This window comes from Apodemus sylvaticus, chromosome 13 (assembly GCF_947179515.1).
Source record: "Apodemus sylvaticus chromosome 13, mApoSyl1.1, whole genome shotgun sequence".
Classification (NCBI taxonomy): domain Eukaryota; kingdom Metazoa; phylum Chordata; class Mammalia; order Rodentia; family Muridae; genus Apodemus; species Apodemus sylvaticus.
Genome location: NC_067484.1, coordinates 63,669,280 through 63,690,154, shown reverse-complemented (window position 1 = coordinate 63,690,154; position 20,875 = coordinate 63,669,280). Strand labels below are relative to the sequence as shown.

The window sequence follows — 20,875 nt, the reverse complement described above, 5'->3', positions numbered from 1 at the left end:
AAAAAAACCTACAATGTAAATTAGGATATTGAGTTTTCTGGAATTTGTTTTATTCTTTGAACTCTAAGTAGATCGTAATAAGGTTTTTGTTTTTGTTTTTTTAATTTTAATTCTTACAGAAAGAGGATTTTGTGTACTTGGTGACCTTTGTCAGTTTGATCATGGAAATGATCCTCTAGTTGTTGATGAAGTTGCTCTGCCAAGTATGATTCCTTTCCCACCCCCTCCTCCTGGGCTTCCTCCTCCACCACCTCCCGGAATGTTAATGCCTCCAATGCCAGGCCCAGGCCCAGGCCCTGGTCCTGGCCCTGGCCCTGGTCCCGGCCCAGGCCCAGGCCCTGGCCATAGTATGAGACTTCCTGTTCCTCAAGGACATGGTCAGCCTCCACCTTCTGTTGTGCTTCCCATACCAAGTAAGTATGTGTTGGTTGAATCTTGTTTTGTTGATGAGTTGTATTTAGAAGAACCTCATCCCTTTTGCTAACTGTTAAAATGCTTGAAAAACAGTAATGGAATTTAAAATATACTCCCATAACTAAGATGTTCTGTCTGCCCTTCTTTATAGCATCTGCAGCGTGCCCTTTGCTTGTAGTAGTCTGATTTGTGTTGACCTGGAGATAAAACCTTGTTAGCTCTTAGTATTTTAAGATGATAGAGAAGAAACATGCTGGGAGTTTATGGATTTTCTTAGCATTTCAAGAAAAAGCTCTTCAAGAATATTGAAATAACACCTGAAATTTTTTGTTATAGAATATTTCAGATATACATAAGGATGAATAACTTGGGTAGTATTTGTTTAATTGGCCTCAGTGATTCTATTAAGCCAACTTGATTTTACTCTTCATAGTTTTTTGGGTTGATTTGTTTTTGTGGGAGTAAATTCTAAATGCCATGCCATTTTAACAGTGTGTATTTCTATGTGGATTTCATTACTGAAAAAGACTTTTTATTTGTGGTTTTTTTTTTTTTTTTTTTTTTTTTTAAATTTCATTATTGTATCTAGCCAAATCAAGAGCAACAGATGTTTAAAAATGGCCATTTAAGGGCCTGGGAAGATGGCTTAGTCAGTAAGAGTGCTTGCTGTGTAAGCATCTAAGTTAAGATCCCGAGTGTTGAAATTAAAAGCTAGACGTGGCTCTGTACCTATAATCCCATCACTGAGGGGCAGTGGAGACAGGAGGATTGCTGGGGTTGTTGCCTGCCAGTCTAGATGTAGGTTCAGTCAGAGAGCAGGACAGTTGGCAGCCTTCTCTGGCCTCTGTACACATGCACGGGTGTGCACACCTTCAGACTTCACACACACAGTAAAAGGGCTCCATAAGGAGTATTAATGGCTGCTAGCTGGGTGTGGTGACACACTCTTGTTATCTAGCACTCTGGAGGCTGAGCAGACATTTGAGGTAAGGTTATGAGTATAGCAAGAACAAGGATAAGACTAAATTTTTAAAATTCAGCTAAAAACTTATAGAATGAATTATTTACATGTATGCAAAGGTGTAAGAAATATCTATGCGGACATTTAACATTGCATTATTAAAAAATACCAAATTATTATTATTATTTTAAAAATGATTGCCATTTAACTTAAGCAGTATTTCTTTGTTCCTGGTACTAGTGGTGGAACTGAGGCTCCATTCATGCCTAGGCTAGCACTCCTCACTCTGGTTTACCTTCCGTTCCTTTTGATTTGTTTTGCATAAGGATCTCACTAAGCTGTCCAGACTGGCTTTGAACTAGCTTTGTAGTCCAAGCAGGCTTTGAATTTGAGATCCTCTTGCATTGTAGCTGGGATTACAGACGTGCATCATCTGGTTCTCTTTTTCTTCTCCCAGTTTGGGGATTGAACCCAGGTCATTCTGGGCAGACTGTCAACTATCCTCAGCACTTTTTCTTAAAGCAATTTACTTTGGGACTGTGGTATAGCTCAGTACTATAGTGTTTTTGATCATGTTTGAGGACTTGATTTTCTCCCCAGTGCCAGAATGAAAACCAAAGTAGTTGATAAGTAAAAATAATTAAGCACAGTCCTATCAGTACCCACGACTAAACTTCTCTGGAGTAAAGTATACATCACATTAAAGCTGGTAACAGAAGGGCTGGCAGGATGGTAGCAGTCAAGGTGCTTACTGTGTGAGCTTGGAGGTCTGAGTTCAGTCACATAGAAGTAGGAGAGAACTGACTCCATCGGTTTGACTTTGCACACTATGGCTAACCTCCCTTCAATTAACAATAATAAAAACACTAATCATAAGATGAGCCACGAAATAAATGGCTCAGCAGATGAAGACGCTTGCCCTGCAGCTGATGGCATGAGTTTGGTTCTCCTGATCCACGTGAAGAAGAGAACCAGCTCCCACAGTTTGTCCTCACATGCGTTCTGTAGCATGTGAGCTTACACATATAAACACACACAAAATAAAAATGTAAACGGTGGGTATAATAGATAAGGGTTTAATGTACAGGTGTTAATAAAAACATGGTTTTTTTCAGCTTTGCTTTTAGGGGTGGTGTTGGCTCGTACCTCACAGGACTCTGTAGATGCTTTATGTCCTAGTTTTCTTTCTGTTGCCATGATAAAACAATGACTGAAACTGAAATTTTGGGAGGAAAGAAAAAGGGTTTGTTTCAGATTAGAACTTACAGTCAGTCCATAGCTGAGGGAAGACAAAGCAGGAACTGAAGCAGAGAAAAAAGAATGCTCTTTACTATCTTACTCAGCAACATTTCTTATATAGCCCAGGACTACCTACCCAAAGTGGGCTAGGGCCTGCTAATCAATTAACAGTCAAGAAAATTTCTGCCTAAAGACCAGTCTTGACTGAAGCAATTCCTTAGTTAAGGTGTTCTCTTCCCACGTGACTAGCTAGTATAATATTGACAAAAAGTACTAGTATGCTAGACAAGCACTTTGCCATTGAGCAACACCTCCACAGCCCTTCATAACCTAGCAACTGTGAATATTAAATATTAATAGAAGGGATTGATAAGGGATAGCTTAGCAGTTAAAAGCAATTGTTGCTCTTCCTTAGGACCTGGGTTCAGTTCCCAGCACCCACATGGTGGCTCAGAACCATTCATAACTATTTCCAGTGAATCATGCCCTCTCCTACTTCTATAAGCACCAGGGACAATTTTATGTAATGTACATACAGGCAGGCAAAAATATCCAGACATGTAAGTTGATTATATAAATCTTAAAAAGTGATATAACATAATGGAAGCTTAAGAGATTTTATTCTTACCATATTACTTCTACAATATATGTTGAAGTGATTTTATTCTCCTCAGCTTTTCTCTTTAATTTACCTATTTTAAATTTGTTACTAGGGTACTGACAGTTGAACTCAGGGTCTTGCAAATGTCAGGCAAGCACTACTGAACTACATACATCCTTACTGCCCTTAGTTCCCCGTTTGTTTGTTCATTTATAGACAAGGGATCTTCAGCGTCTGGTCCTACCTCCACTTTTCAAGGGCCACACTTAACAGACTTGTGCCATCACGCTGGGGATGGGATCCAAATCAAGTGTTTGTGGTTGCTAGACAAGCATTCCACCGACTGAACTACTACATCTCCAGCCCAGCCCTCTGGCCTTGAACTCACAAAGATCTCCCTGTCTCTACCACTCAAGTGCTGGCCTCACTGTCTTTGATACTTTCTATGGTATTCACAGTTGCAGATTGTTTATTACTTACTCAATGCTCATGCCATCAAATCCCTTCCTCTGTCCTCATGTCTGCCTGCAGAGCCCTCAGTCTGGCTCCCTTTCCTTGTGATGAGCTTTGTCTGTTGGAGAATTAGGAGTGTCATGAAGATTGTTAAGTCTGAATATATTAGTATTACGTTCTTACCAGGAATTATTAATCCTGTACTTGACATTTTTTTTTATTCTGTAGGACCTCCCATTTCACAGTCAAGCTTAATAAACAGCCGTGACCAGCCTGGGACAAGTGCAGTGCCCAATCTTGCACCAGTGGGAGCAAGACTACCTCCTCCTTTACCCCAGAACCTCCTTTATACAGTATCAGAAAGTAAGTAAATGTTACTTCAACAAATTCTTCGTTTTTTGCGTTTTCATGTTTTTAATTAAACAGATCAGTTTTTCATACACAGGGCAGATGGGCTACACAGTAAGTGGAGTGCTGCCTGCAACTGTGAGATGGGACAGAGTGTCTTCCTGTGTCCTGATGAAGAGTCTCTGTAGCTCCCGGGGATGTACTCTGTAAAGGATGGCAGTTCAGACTGGGTGGTGTGCAGTTCCAGGACATCAGTGTGAGGGTAGCTTCCAGTCCAGTTATGCAGTTCTGGTTGAAGGCTAGAGTTTTGCATGTTGGGCTGCAGGCTCTGTAGTGTCATTTCTGCCTGTCCAGGGCAGTCTAGGGATCATTATGGGGACAGACCACCCTAAAAGGTGCTTTTGATGAGTTGTCAAGATGGTAAGTAAAGACAGTTGCCACCAAAGCTCAGAACCTGAGTTTGATCTCTGGGTCCCACATGGTGGAAGGAGAGAAATGACTCTTTGCAAGCTGTCCTCTGATCTTTATACATGCAATGTGGCACTGTGTGAGTACACCAAAAATGCGTCTTCTTAGCCGGGCAGTGGTGGTGGTGCACGCCTTTAATCCCAGCACTACTTGGGAGGCAGAGGCAGGCAGATTTCTGAGTTCGAAGCCAGCCTGGTCTACAGAGTGAGTTCCAGGACAGCCAGGGCTACACAGAGAAACCATGTCTCGAACCCCCCCCCCCCCAAAAAAAAAAGCTTGTTCTTGTGCAATGTATAACTGTACAAACTGTATTCAAATTTACAAAGGAGCCATGCTATATAGCTGTATTTCAATTTTGTGTGCTGGAGTGGGGAGAGGCAATGAGCCCTCTGTTACTGTAGAATGGCATCACAGAGTCACTTCATAGTGACTGCTGCAATCACAGCATTGAGCTTCTGCTAAAGGAATCTCTTAACACATATAGCCTGGCTTCTAACAAGTATACAAGAGTCAGGTAAAATATGTCTCATAGTTACTTAACTATGTGTTAAAGTGAAGATAGAAAACATAAATTATAGTAAGTTTTAATATATTTTTAACATTCGTGTTTAATTTTAAAGTGATTCCCTTGATTTATACCTCTTTAAAAATCAAGTGCCTAGTGATTTTGTTTTCTTGTTTGTTTTTGTTTTTTTGAGACAGGGTTTGTGTGGTTCTGACTGTCCTGGAACTTGCTCTATAGACCAGGCTGTCCTCAAACTCAGAGATCTTTATTCCTCTGGTACCTGAGTGCTAGGATTAAAAGCATGTGTAACCATCATCCAGCTTGAGATACACACACACACACACAAATACATATATATATATATATGTACATATATATGTATGTATGTATATACATACACACACACACACACATTTTTTTTCTAAAAAGAATATTTTTCAGAAACATGTTCTACAGGTCTGTTAAGCCAGGCATGATGGCATAGTCCTGTATCCCAGCACTTGGGACAGTTTCAGCCATATAGCAAGTATGAGGCTGCCTGGGGCAACTTAAGCTGCTGTCTCAAAAAACCAAAACAATCAAGAGTGGTTGTTTTACAATGTTAGATAATGAGTTCTGCCGGCAGTGGTAGCACACACCTTTAATCCCAGCACTTGGGAGGCAGAGGCAGACGGATCTCTGAGTTCGAGGCCATCCTGGTCTACAGGGTAAGTTCCAAGACAGCCAGGGCTGCACAGAGAAACCCTGTCTTAGAAAAAAAACAAAACAAACAAACAAACAAACAAAAAGATAATGAGTTCTTAGTCTACTAAAAGATGGTATGTTCATTTCTTCTGTGCTTATAAATTTGCTTTGTCTCTGAAACATATCCTTATCTCTCTCATGTCACAAAGAGGCAACCAAGTAAAGTAGTTGATCTATTTAAGATCCTGGGTCTTCACTCACTCTCTCAGCCAAGTGATTTAACTTCTGTATGTACCTCAGCTTCTTTTTTTGAGTGAGAATAATCTTACTTCATTATGATTCTTCCCAAGAGAAAATGAACTTATGGGGCTGGAGAGATGGCTCAGTGGGTAAGAGCACCGACTGCTCTTCCAAAGGTAATGAGTTCAGGTCCCAGCACCCACATGGTGGCTCACAACCATCCGTAAAGAGATTTGATGTCTAAAGACAGCTACAGTATACTTGCATATAATAAATAAATAAATCTTTTAAAAAAAAAAAAAAGAAAGAAAATGAACTTATATTTGTGTAAGGCATCAGATGTCTTTAGCATCTGATAACCTGGAAGGATTAGTTATATTCTTTTTCTTTTTCTTTTTCTTTTTTTTTTTTGTTTTTTTTTTTTTTGTTTTCGAGACAGGGTTTCTCTGTGTAGCCCTGGCTGTCCTGGAACTCACTCTGTAGACCAGGCTGGCCTCAAACTCAGAAATCTGCCTGCCTCAGCCTCCCAAGTGTTGGGATTAAAGGTGTGTGCCACCACCACCCAGCAGATTAGTTATATTCTATGTATTTACTATTTTCTTGTCAAATTTCAACTTCTAAAAATAAAGCCTATGCTTTTTTTTTTTTTTAAAGATTTATTTGTTTTATGTATATGAGTACATTTGTAGCTATATAGATGGTTGTGAGCCTTCATATGGTTGCTGGGAATTCAATTTAGGACCTCTGCTCTCTCTGATCAATCCCAATTGCTCCTGTTAGCTCTGCTTGCCCTGGTTAACCTTGCTCGCTCAATCCCAAAGATTTTATTTATTATTATAAATAAGTACACTGTCTCTGTCTTCAGTCACACCGGAAGAGGGCGTCTGATATCATTACGGGTGGTTGTGAGCCACCATGTGGTTGCTGGGATTTGAACTCAGGACCTTCGGAAGAGCAGTCAGTGCTTCTAACCGCTCAGCCATCTCACTAGCCCAATAAAGTCTATTCTTTTTAAAATTTTTATTTATTTATTATATATAAGTACACTGTAGCTGTCTTCAGACACCAGAATAAGGTGTCAGATCTCTTTACGGATGGTTGTGAGCCATCATGTGGATGCTGGGATTTGAACTCATGACCTTCGGAAGAACAGTCGGTGCTCTTACCCGCTGAGCCATCTCTCCAGCCCATAAAGTCTATTCTTAAATCAGTGCCTTCTACCATTGTCTTTGTTGATGAATACAAGAGCCAGTTACTCCTGTGGACGTTATATGACTGACACATTGCTTTTCCCCCCCTTAATGATGTATGTATACGTGAACACTAGCCCCTACCTAGCACACAAGGCAAGTTCCAACCTTGCTTTTGCTTTTTAAAAAACCTAGTTTGTCAAAACCCATTTCCTTTGAAGTCTCTCCTTCACTATATTTCCACTCGAAACTCTCCTCTTTCTTATGTTTGGCTCACTGCCAGTTTGGGTTATGTGACGCCATTGTGTTTGTTTAAGCATCTCTGCCAAGGTGTGGCATTTGTGTTAGTGAATATCCTCAAACTTTTGTCAAGCAACCTCTGCAGCGGTTAGTTAGTGCTTCCTTCTGAATCTTCAGACTCTTCTCTTTGGTTCTGACGCTTGCGGTGATCTAGGGCTTCCTTTGCTCCTCTCATTATTCCTGACATGCACAGTGTCTGTGCTCCTCCTATGACTCAAGTGAAGGCATTTTCTTCTTTACAGCTACAAAAATGCTTTCTTTTCTGCTTCAAGTCTAAGAACTTGAGAAACATTGCCTCCTACTTAAAGATTTCTACATAACATAGAAGCATTTGTTACATATTGATGCATATTTATATTATAGGTCTGTTTTTTTTCCTTTTATGAATATAAAAGGAAATCTGTCATTTTCTGTCTCATGGTGTTTTGATTAGTATCTTCTCATAGTGCAAGTTTGTTTTATTGTTGCTATCATTGTTTTTTACAATGAGAAATATCAAATATATAAAAAGATGAAGATAATATAGTAATATGAGGTATGTGTATTATAATGAAGGTCCCTGTTAACAGCTTTAGTAATGACCATTGTGCAGTTAACTCATCATTTCTATGAGTCAGCTGCTGACAGTTTAAAATATCTTTTGTGCTTATAAATATGAAAACTTGTAGATATTGCAGTCTATGGAGATATATATATATATTTTTCTCTGCTACACATATTTCTCTGTGTAGCCCTGGCTGTCATGGAACTCACTCTGTAGACCAGGCTGGCCTCGAACTCAGAAATCCGCCTGCCTCTGCCTCCCAGAATGCTGGGATTACAAGTGTGCATGCACCACTAACTCCCGGGCAAATGGCATATTTTTATATTGCTACATTTAGTGTCAAAGTAAAAATTCTGCTTTTTAAAATTAAATATTGTGACACTATAAATACTCTGCTTGGTGTTAATTTTTAGATTATTAAATAATTATTATTTAAATAATAGTAATAATTATTATTATTATCACCACCACCATCATCATTATTATTATTATGTTTTGAGACAGGGTTTTTCTATATATGCCTAGCTGTTCTGACAAGAGATCCACCTGCCTCTGCCTCCTGACTGCTGGGATTAAAGGTCTTTGCTACCATATCTGACTGGTGTTGATTTTAAGAAATTTGGCAGTTGCCAGTAATCTCAGTGATTTAGCTCAATATTTATTAATTCAGAAAATATATTTGTTCAGTGTTTATCATGTGCCAGGCATTGTGGTAGATGCTATGGAGCTAAGAGGTGTAATCTCAGGTGGTCTTTCTCTCATATTTTTAAAAGAAAGAGTGTAATGTTCAGTTGGAACTGAAATTCTGAATATTTGTTTTCCAGAGAGATTAGTAACAGACCTAAGAATATTAGGGAACAAATGTAATTATCAGCTTCTTTTTCAGAATAAAGGACTATATAGGAAAATATCTAGTATACTTATTAATTTTAAAAATACATTTTAAGGTAGTGATGACTCAGCAGTTAAGAGCACTGACTGCTCTTTCAGAGGTCCTGAGTTCAGTTTCCAGCAACCACATGGTGGCTTACAACCATCTGAAATGGAATCTTATGCCCTCTTGTGGTGTGTCTGAAGACAGCTACAGTGTACTCACATACATAAAATAAAATAAATCTTAAACAAATATGTTTTAAGGCAGGTGGTAGTGGCTCATGCTTTTAAAATCAGCACTCATAGAGGCAGGCAGATTTCTGAGTTTGAGGCCAGCCTTGTCTGCAGAGTAAGAGTGAGTTCCAGAACAGCCAGGGCTACAAAGAGAAACTCTGTCTTGAAAAACAAAGATAGATAGATAGATAGATAGATAGATAGATAGATAGATAGATAGATAGATAAATAGATAGATCTATCAATTGATCTATTTTTTTTAACCTTAAGACCAACAAAAAGTATTGATTTCTCACTGGTATTTGTGTTTTACTACTTTATAATCTTAGATGCTGTGTCACTGTTTATAAAGAGAATTAATTTGTTGGCAAATAGAATATTAATATTGAACAAGTCACAGTTGTGTCATTCAGACAGCTTTGTGAATTTTCTTCCATAGTTAAAAGCATACAATTTGATTCTAAAATACATAAGGAGGAACAGGGAAGATGGCTCAGTAAAGTGCTTACAGTGTAAGTGTGAGGATCTGGGTTCAGATCCACAGCACCAAATAAAAGTCAGGTATAGTAGTGAGTACCAGAAGCTATAGTGCTGCAGGGAAGGAGACAGTTGGATTCCTGGAGCTCCTTCTAGGTTCAGTGAAAGACCCCGTCTCAAAAATAAGATGTGAGATGGAGCTCAGTTGGTAGAATGCTTGTCTACCATGCATGAAGTCCTGGGTTCAGTGCTCAGTGCCACTTAAATCCAGAGGTAATGGTACATGCCTGTCATTTCTGCACTCCTGAAGCGAAGGCAGGAGAATCAGGAATTCAAGGCCATGCTCATTACATAGTACATTCTAGGCAAGCTAGACATACATGAGCCCGCCCCTTCCCCCCATCTCAGTTTTTACAAAGAAGGGGGAAAAAGTCGAAAGCAAAGCAATATAGGAAGATAATGATGTCAACTTCTTGTCTTTGTATGCATCTGTGCACATGAGCATGTACATATAGCACACACACACAGTTTATAGAAAAACCCAAAGCCCTAGAGGATAGCATCTGATAGCCATCTTAGCATTTAAAACAATTGCAGGGCCTAGTCAGATGGCTTAGTGGGTAAAGGTAAGGTGCTTGCCTCTAAACCTGGTGACCTAAATATGATTCTCAGGACCCATAAGGAGGAAGACAAAACCAGTGTAAGGAGTTTGCTGACGCCAGGTGGTGGTGGCGCGCGCCTGTAATCCCAGCAGTCTGGGAGGCAGAGGCAGGCAGATTTCTGACTTTGAGGACAGCCAGGGCTATACAGAGAAACCTTGTCTCCAAAAAACCAAATCCAAAAAAACAAAAACAAAAAAGTAGTTTTCTGACTTCCACACATGTGCTTGACACACAGAGAGATAAATGTAGTAAGTTCTGGTATTGACTCATCACTACAGTGGTCTTCAGTGGGAATCATGTAAAAACCATTTGAAAATTGGAGATTTGTGGGGAGGTGGCTCAAATGGATAACAAATGCATTGTACCAGTGTGAAAACTGGAGTTCAGGTTTCCAGACCAGGTAGAGTTAGACATGGTAGCTCATGTCAGGAATCTGAGTGCTTCTACAGTAAGAAGAGAAGCAGATTCTCTGGATTCTTGAGGACCAACTTGTGAATAGTGTGAAACTATACTAAACAAGGTAAAAAAGATTGTCCTCAACACACACAGTGGCCCACATGCCCACATTTATACACACGAATACTCACAGGAACACATGTACACTCACAGGCATACGTAAACACAAAACACACACGTAAAAAACATTTGGAGAGGATAATAGAGTGTTTTGGTCATAGTCTTTTTTTATTAAATATCTTTTTGTTTAGTTGATTTTAATGTAGTTTCCTTAGTTTCCATTTTAAATACTGTCTTTGAAACAGAGAAGTTGGACCCTTAAAATCATTCAAGTTTTCTTTTTTTGAAACAGGGAATCTCTGCCTAGCCATGGCTGTCTCGGAAATCACTCTGTAGACCAGGCTGGCCTCAAATTCAGAAACCTGCCTGCTTCTGCCTCCCAAGTGCTGGAATTAAAGGCTTGCACCACCACTGCCTGGCCAAAATTTCTTTTGTAAATAATATAATTAGTAATTTCCAAACTGCATAATTTGGTTTGTTCAAATAAAGTAATGAGTTTTATATGTATTTTTAATGTGTTGAGAAATTTGGGGCTGGAGAGATGGCTCAGAGGTTAAGAGCAATGATACACTTGGAACACCTATGGAACAGCCTACGATCTGGGGTATGCAGCACTCTTTCAGCCTACAGAGGCACCAGGCAGGCATGTACCAACTGTAGCTGCTTTCTTAGTGTTTGAATCATATGTTGTCTGTGGTTTTAAAAACTGACATTGTGCAAGCTTGCCCTTTAGTCTATAGTCTAGTTACTGATTACATATACTAGGCAGATTTGTGCTGGATCATGTATCATACAGATGGCATTGTTTCTTTTGTTTTTCTCTTGAGCATTATGCTTCTTGGTTTGTTTTTGTTTCTTCAATGAAAATTCTCTATAGTAGGTCATGATTGAACTATTTTCTAATGTTTGAGGTTATAAATTGCTGCTGCAAGATAGTGATTGACTAAATCTTTTAAAACACATTTTGAAAACTGGTATGAAGTATGTAGTTATATCTTTGGCTTTGCAGTGAACTTTTTCATCTTTTCTTCATGCATGTGGACAGAGAAGATGGGAGATTTTAGTCTTATTCTTACTACTATGAAACCAAGTGATTACTTTGTGGCCTGTCTTATCAGTTCATGTTGAAAATCTAAAGGGATTTTGAAATTGTAAGGCATTTAGTCACATATTAAAATCTTTCCAACTTTACTATGTTTTATGTTGTAGTGGGTGTCTGGCCTTGTAATATAAAATATTTACTAAACCTTATAATAAGTTTATGTTTTATATGTTGTTAGGGAATGGTACTAAATAGAAACCAAAGGAAGGTTTTATTCTGTAATACTTTGTCTTTTTCCAAGTAGATAGTGTGTGTGCATGTGCTTGTGTGTTTGTGTCCGTAAATGTAGTCTTATTTTAAAACTTGACTCCTAATATCCACAATCATTTCCTATATCCAGTATTGGTCTGTTTGCATTTTCCTTCATCTTTTTTCTTTGTTATTGCCCTCTCTATGGTGATAACAAATTTCCACCACCTTTTAAATTTTCTTTTAGTGAACATTTCTTATTCTTTATGAGGCTATGGGTATGATAATTTGTTTTGTATATATTACTCTTTTTTTATTCCTGCTTTTAGATACAGGAGTATATTTTGTGCAGAGTTGACATTTCACTTGTGATTACAGGGATATGTGCATGACAACCTTGATATCTCTATAGCTCATTGAATACTAGATGCTATATGAACAATAGCTCAGGGTGTCTTTAACTCAGTTGGTTCATTGCTCAGCTTTAGATAAAACTACAGTACATTTACTTAAGAGTCAAAAAAGTAGAAAGCTAGGTGTGGTTTTGCATACCTGCAATGTCAAAGCTTGAGCCATGGAGGCAGTAGGATCAGGATTTCAATGTTAGCCTCAGCAATACAGTGACTTTGAGGCAAGCATGGACAAGACCCTCTCTCAAGAAAGAGACACAGATAGAGACAGAGACAAGAGAAAGGATTCAAAGCGGCAGATTATGCAATGCTAATTTCTTTGTACCTTGATGCATCCTAACTAGTTGCATGTCTGTGCTTTCTTGAGTTAGAATTTCAGTGATGTCTTTCTCTACTACTGTTCCTGTTGTTGTAATTTCTCTGTTCTTGGCTCACATCCTCAGGAAGTACACCATTGCCTCAGAGAAGCATTGACTCTCAATCCCAGCTGCCCTCCTATTCTTTCCTCTGTAGGACAGCCCATGTATTCTCGTGAACATGGTGCTGCTGCATCTGAGCGACTTCAGTTGGGGACACCGCCTCCTCTGTTGGCAGCTCGTTTGGTGCCACCTCGAAACCTCATGGGATCCTCCATTGGGTATCATACCTCAGTCTCCAGCCCCACCCCTCTGGTCCCAGGTAAGCTTTGCTGCAGATGGCCATCCTCCTCACTGATCTTTTATACCTTAAACTGGTCAGCCTAACATGACCTGGCACTCAGAGTTCCTATTAAAGCTCTTAAGTAGAGTTATTTTCTGTTTCTCTGTTTCTTCAGTTTGTCCCTAGTGGTTGTTGATGATTAGGTCCTCTGTGTGTGTCTGTCATCTCTGTTGTCCTGTATGTTTACATTCAGTGCCTCGGTAACAGTCACATCTTCCTTGAGGTAGTTTCTGATCAGGTAGATAGGAAGATAGTATTTACTTGAGTAATTTTTAGTTAATTGCTTGTATATTACAGAAAAACTATGGTAAATTTTCTTTGAAATAAAGCCAAACATCTGGTTTCCTACTGCTAGTGGATAAATACAGTTTCTCCCCTCTACTCCCTGTTGTATGGACAGATTGCTCATAGTGAATGTAGGGTTGTTGAAAATTATTTCACCCTATTGGCTGTGTTTTGAAGATCTGTGATATGTCTTGTTGGTGTTTTGATAGTCTCTTTTAAAAATGTTTGTCTTGCTAGTCTTTTGGATTTCAGTTCATAGCTAAAGGGCTCTGTAAAAAACAAACGAGGGTCAGAACATCGTTGTCCAAGTTTGCCTTGAACCTGGGATCTGAGTGGTAGGTTTTCAGGTGTTTGCTTGCCACCATGCCTGACCTTATTGTCAAACCTACATTTATTCAGGTTCTATGTTCCCAGGGGTCATAGAACAAGGTAATTAGATTGTGTGAATTTCAAACTTTTTGTAGGCTCAACTGTGGGAGTTTCTGTTACTATTAGGCAGTAATTGAAAACTTTGAACTGTACTTTGTTCATTTGCTTAAAAGTTGAAGTAGGGTTTATTTTGTTAATTTATCTTAGGGTTACTAGTGCTGTGATAAAACACTATGGCCAAAGAATTTTGGGGAACAAAGGGTTTATTTGGCTTCCACATCACAGTTAATCACCAAGTAAAGTCATGACAGGAACTCAAACAGGACAAGGCTCTGGAGTAGGAGCTGATGAAGAGGTCATGGAGGGGTGCTGCTTACTGGCTTGCTCAGCCTTCTTCCCTGTAGAACCTATGACTCTCAGCCCATAGATGGCACCACCCATAATGGACTCCCTCCCCACCCCCCATCAATCACTAATTAAGAAAATTTCTTATAGCTTCATCTTATAGAAGCATTTTTCTCAGTTGAGGTTTCTTTTCAGATAACTCTAGCTTGTGTCAAATTGACGTAAAACTAGCCAGGACAGCATAACTGTGGAATCTGTGGTATTTGTTATTTTACCTATCATCTTCAAACTGTTTTGCTCAGACATTTGATGTATTTAAATTTAATAAATAGATAGGATTTCCTTTTAAGCTATACATCATTAAAGCATGTTTCTTTCAGTAATAATTCTGTCGAGTTGACTTAAACAAAAATTAAGAGTATAGATCATTCAGTATAATGCTTGCCCCAAACTGTGAGGAACTAAATTTGAATCCCTAGCACCTTTATAAAAAGCTGGGCATAGGGGCGCATGCCTATCATTCTGGCCTGAGAGACTTAGTTGAGAGAACTTCTGGCATTCATTGGACAATCATTATAACTGAACATTCAAGGAGAGACTTTCTCTCAGGAAATAGGATAGTGACGGATTGAGGAAAACACTGAGCATTGACTCTTGTGCATGTGGAAGACAAAAAGTTATAAGGAAGGATGTAGAGCAGGAACTGAAGAGATTGATTTTAAGCCAAAGAATATTCTGGCAGAGTAACTGCTTAGATAGCACACCAAAATAGTGTTTGATTTCATTAGGTTACCACCAGGAAGCTCAGAGGCTGAATATAAGCCCTAAGAATAAATATAAATCTTGTAATAGGAATATCATTGCTATAGTAATTTATTAACTTTCCTTGGGAGCACAGATCAACCTAGTGATTAATTTTCAAAGTAATTCATTATTTTACTACAGGAAATCAGTTTTTAACCTATTGATGTTTGTCTATACTACACCATGAGCTGTTTTTCAAAAGTGAAAGAAAGAAAATAGGCAAATATGGACAAGAAGGAACCTTGACAGCAATGTCAGTACTGATACCAGATGTCTCAGTTAGTTGCCCCTTAGTGGCATTTAACTGTTCTAAACTTAGACTTGGTGTTTTTGCAGGGAGAGAATATGCTCATGGAACCTGAAGTTGGGAAATGCAGTATTCAGGGCAAGGTTCAATCTAAGAGGGTTGGGTGTGATATGCTGCACTAATTACTTCTGAGTCCTTATTTAGCTTTTTTAGACAGGATCAGCACAGAAAAATGGTTTTAGAATTCAGAAGTTCCTAAGGGGGATTGTTTGTTTTAAATATTTAATTTATTTTATTTGAGACAGAGTCTCACTATATTGCTTTAGCTAGCCTGGGACTTACCTTGGAGATCAGACTGGCTTCAACTTCACAAAGATCCACTTGCCTCTACCTCCCAAGTACTGATATTAATGGCATGTACCCCCACACCTGGTTTATTTTATTAATTTTAAATTGTGTGTGTGTGTGTATGTCCGTGAGTGCCTGTGAGTTTATGTGAGTTTATGCATGTGAGTGCATGTGCCCTATCACATCCAGAGGGAATGTGTTGGATCCTTTGGAGCTTGAGTTACAAGTGGTTGTGAACCAATTGACATGAGTGCTGAGAAACAACTTGGGTCTTCTACAAGAGCAGAGTGCTCTCTCTCCAGCAAGGGCATCGTTTGTGAGCTTATACTCGGATCATACGAGTGACAGCCTTTAATAAAAATATACTTGAACCTGATCTTGTAGTTTGAACTTTATGTGAATTATTAAACACATTTTCCTTTAAGAACAAAAAAGAAACATGAATTGTAACTATGAAAACCAGTGTCTACCGTCTACCTTGCCTTGATTTAATTTAGAGTGAAGAGGATATGTGCCATTTGAGCCTGTCATTTCTTTCAGAATCGCTTTTAACACTAGTAAAATAGTAACATAGGGTTAGAGTTTTAAAAATGATTTTGTTGTTTTAGAAAAAAGTATAAGAATGTGATAAAAGTACATTGGTGAATAATGGTGAATAGTGGTTTTAAAATAACTATACATAGGAAATTGTAACTTACCTAGCTCTTATTTGAAATATACTTTGGATAGGAAACCAGCTATTCTTTCTTTGGCTTAAAAAATTATTTTATTGGTTGATTATAAAAATACCTAGAAATTGATGAGACACAAAACTCAACAGTCTTTGAATAAACTTGTTCATGTACGTAAAAAATGGTGATAAAAATATATATGGTTATTGAAGATTGAAGTAAGTGGTTAATATATACAGGGGTAAACAAGACTGAGTGGGTTGGGAAGTATCAGTGCTTGGATTGGAATGTTTCTATGTTCCTGACAGCAGCACTGTTTTCACTCCTAAAGGAGTGTCTGACGACTCACAGAGAAGTATGGATGCATTGATGAAATTATGTTTTTTGAAGAACACATAACTTGAACAGCTCTTTATTTATAATAATGAGAAAATAGTTTGAACATTCTGATTTTCTAAATGTTGGGGTTTTTTATTTGTTTTGTTTTTCAGATACGTATGAACCAGATGGTTATAATCCTGAAGCACCTAGTATCACCAGTTCTGGTAGATCACAGTACAGACAGTTCTTTTCAAGAGCACAGACACAGCGTCCCAACTTGATTGGCCTCACATCTGGAGATATGGATGCAAATCCAAGAGGTGAGAATGTTTTTTTCTGATAATAATTGTTATGCAATAGTTTAATATTATGGTCATTACTTTTGTGTTTCTGATCTCTCTTGAGGAAATCAGACTACTTAAACTTTTGAAAGATACTATGTGATCATCTCAAAAGTCTTTTAATAACTTTGCTTCTAAATTTTATTTTATTTTATTTTTTATTTTTTTATTTTTTGTTTTTTTGAGACAGGGTTTCTCTGTATAGCCCTGGCTGTCCTGGAACTCTGTAGACCAGGTTGGCCTCAAACTCAGAAATCCGCTTGCCTCTGCCTCCCAAGTGCTAGGATTAAAGGCGTGTGCCACCACCACCTGGCCTTTTATTTTAATGATATAGTTAGAATATATTTATTTTAGGTACAGAAAATAATATTTTCAATTGTTTTTTTGTTTTTTGGTAGGTCTTCAGACTATTTTAGTTGTATGCTGGGCACAGTGTTAAAGTTCAGATACAAGGTGAAATGATTGGTCCCTTCCCCTTAAAGAACTGATCAAAGGTATATTCTGCATTTTGAGAGCTGTAGCCTCAAGCCTAAGCACTGCAAGTAAATTAGCATTTTTATCAATTTACTCCTTCAGATTACAGCTATATATATATATACCCAGGCTCAGTGGCAATTTTTTATCTGTGTGGAGACAGAAAGATCAGGGATTGAAGATTATCTTTATATAGCAGATTCAAAGCTAGCCTGGGTCACATGACACCCTGTCAAAAACAGAAAAAACAAACAAGCAAAAATCAATAAAAATGGCATTTATTAGGATCTATTTCAAAATTTTTTATTTCAAAGTTTTGAAAACATGAAAAGAAAGAGGAAAAAAGAAAGAAACAAAGAAAAGGAAGAAAGAAAGAAAAGAAAGGGAAAGAAAAGAAAGGAAGGAGAAAGGAAAAAAAAATCAAGCCATGACAGTTGTGTTGGCTCTAACCACCATTAAACATGCCTTTAATTCCAACACTCCGGAGACAGATCTCTGTGAGTTTGAGGCTAGCTTAGTTTACATAGTAAGTTACAGGCCAGCCAGGACTACATAGTCAGATCTTGTCTTAAGTTGCCTCCCAGGCCCCCAAAAATCAAGCCAAGATAAAAAAAACAAGCATATACCTTTTTGTTTTGGTTTGGCTTTTTTGTTTTGTTTTGTTTTTGAGACAGGGTTTCTCTGTGTAGTCCTGGCAGTCCTGGAACTCACTCTGTAGACCAGGCATCGAACTCAGAAATCAGCCTGCCTCTGCCTCCCAAGTGCTGGGATTAAAAGCATGCGCCACCACTGCCCGGCAAGCATATACCTTTAATGTGATTTCATTTTCCTCCTTGCAAATACATTAAAGTATGATCCTATATAAACACAAAGTTGGGTATGGTGTCTCACTATAATTCCAGTCAGTGCTCAGGAGACTGAGGCAGAAGATTGCATGAGTTCCAGGCTAGCCCTGGGCTACAGAGTGACACCAGATCTCAAAAGAGAAGAAAAAAAAAGGAAAACAAAATAATGTAGTAATATTGCATATAAGAAAATCATTAGTTGGGTGGTGGTGGTACATACATTTAATTCCAGCACTCAGGCAGCAGAAGGTAGATCTCTTAGTTCAAGGCCAGCCTGGTCTACACAGTAAGTTCTAGGACAGCCAGGGCTCCACAGAGGAAAAAAAAGAAGAAAAGAAAATCTTTATGTGGTGAACATTTTGTTGGACTATGACCAGAGGCAGATAATAATCCTAGTTGTACTGTTTGATCCCTTGTTGAAAACAGTAATTACTATATATTTAAATTGTAAAAGTAAGTAAACTTTGTAGCTAGGTAGATAGATAGATAGATAGATAGATAGATAGATAGATAGTAAATGTCTTCCTCTTCAGACAATTTTCTCCAATAACTTTTTTGCATTCATTAATGGTCTGCTTGAGTTAACTGTCACATTGAATTAGGTTTTAAGCTTGCATTTTAATTTTTTTGAATGTAAAGAACAGAGGCATTTGTGGCTTTTCTTGCTGATAGGAACTTCTAAGAAGGAAGTGGTAAACTAGACATAATTATGCATGCCTCTAATCCCAGCCTTTGGCAAACTGAGGTGAGTGATCTGCCTTTAAACAAAACAAAAATGAAAAATGGTAGGTGAATGCTGTGCATAGGAGCTTTCAGCTTTAGATTAAATATTTTGATCATTTGATGTTTCCTCAGAATTCATTAATGGGAATTTTTGTTTCCGACAGCTGCTAACATTGTCATCCAGACTGAACCACCAGTTCCCGTTTCAATTAATAGCAACATCACCAGAGTGGTCCTGGAACCAGAGAGCCGAAAGAGAGCTATTAGTGGTTTGGAAGGGCCACTTACAAAGAAGCCTTGGCTGGGAAAGTAAGATGGTTTTGTTTATTAGAAATGTGCAATTGATGCTTGTACTGTTTCACTTTGTTTTTGCTAGGTGTGGTGGTGCATACCTTTAATTCTAGTGTTCTGTGAGTTTGAAGTCAGCCTGGTCTATAAATCAAGGATAGCTAGGGCTCTTAGAGAGAAAACCTGTTTAGAAGAACAAGCAAACAAATTGTTAATTAGTGATTTTTCAAAGTATGTTTCTCAGAGTTAGGGTTCCAAGAGGTGTCTTTATCCTAGGAATTAAAAAGTTAACAAGATATTCATGATATGTGTAAATTGTACCTATTCCTCACCCAATATTAAACATCATTGACATATCAGAAGTGACCACCTTTACAGAAGTTAAAAAATACATGCTTAAAAATTAAAAATATATGGTTAAAAATGCTACTATTTTTTGTTTCGTTTTGTTTTTTGTTTATTTGTTTTTTTCTAGACAGGATTTCTCTGTGTAGCCCTGGGTGTCCTGGAAGTCACTATGTAGACCAGACTGGCCTCGAACTTAGAAATCGGCCTGCCTCTGCCTCCCAGAGTGCTGGGATTAAAGGCGTGCGCCACCACAGCCTGCATTCTGTTTTAAAGGTAACCTGGCACCTGTGTGGCTCTAACATATTTTTAGTATCAGTTGGATTGGTTCTCTTTGAAATACTTCATTCTGTTTTCCTCTCCCTCTGTTATATTGTAATGAGGGTTATGTTAAAGTTGTGTAATTTTTGAATTAGAGTACCTAAACTTTGCCTTCGTTGCTGAAGATAGCATCTCTTGGCTAGTCATAGGATGGGAGGATTAACTAAGATTCATCAATTGTTTCAGACAAGGGAACAACAATCAAAGTAAGCCCGGCTTCCTGAGGAAGAATCAGTACACAAACACCAAGTTAGAGGTGAAGAAAATCCCCCAGGAACTGAACAACATTACCAAGCTCAATGAACACTTCAGCAAATTTGGAACCATAGTTAATATCCAGGTAATTCAATTAAATCAGCGACAGAACACATGTGTGCTGTGAGTTTTGGAAAGTATTCCTAGTAGTTCACCTTGATTAGAGGAAGTGGTAATTCCAAATCAGCAAAGAGTTGTAAACTCTATTATATATTTGAATGTGCACGTGTGTATCATGGAATTATTTAGTTGAATTTGTTCTTGAGAATTCATTTGATTCTTTTCTGTAATCTTTACCTGAAAACACTGGGCTAGTTCTTGTTTTGTTTGGTTTGGTTTGGTTTGTTTTTTTGGATTTGTTTTTTTTCCGAGACAGGGTTTCTCTGTGTAGCCCTGGCTGTCCTGGAACTCACTCTGTAGACCAGGCTGGCCTGGAACTCAGGAATCCACCTGCCTCTGCCTCCCAAAGTGCTGGGATTACAGGCGTGCGCCACCACCGCCCAGCGAGTCCTTCTTATTTTTGTTGTTGGCTTTCATAGGTCTTTGTCTGAACAAATGGCCTTTTCCTGTGTATATGAATGTTATCTAAGAAACTGAGAGTTTTGCTATTGTATTCAACATCAAGTCAATTGTAGTGACAATCTTTTGATGTCTACTTGTTAGAAGTTTCAGTTTATGAATGTGTAATAGAAGTAAGGATTTAATTGATTGTATTTGCATGTTAGTTAAATTCGTGTCCTTTTCTCTTACATGTTTTCTGTCATTATTCTTTATGGCATTTAGA

General features: G+C 38.3%; 1 protein-coding gene across 2 annotated transcripts in view; it reads left to right on the top strand.

Annotated features, from left to right (window-relative positions):
* Rbm27 (RNA binding motif protein 27) overlaps positions 1-20,875 on the top strand; it is a 60,750-nt gene that overhangs the window by 22,614 nt on the left and 17,261 nt on the right. Inside the window, exons 7-12 of one of the 2 annotated variants that reach the window (XM_052155268.1) lie at positions 120-413; positions 3,897-4,031; positions 12,924-13,088; positions 16,670-16,819; positions 19,047-19,191; positions 20,023-20,176. In XM_052155268.1, coding sequence (XP_052011228.1) covers positions 120-413; positions 3,897-4,031; positions 12,924-13,088; positions 16,670-16,819; positions 19,047-19,191; positions 20,023-20,176 — 1,043 coding nt within the window. The remainder of the gene's footprint in view (positions 1-119; positions 414-3,896; positions 4,032-12,923; positions 13,089-16,669; positions 16,820-19,046; positions 19,192-20,022; positions 20,177-20,875) is intronic. The other variant, XM_052155269.1, reaches the window with a different exon arrangement.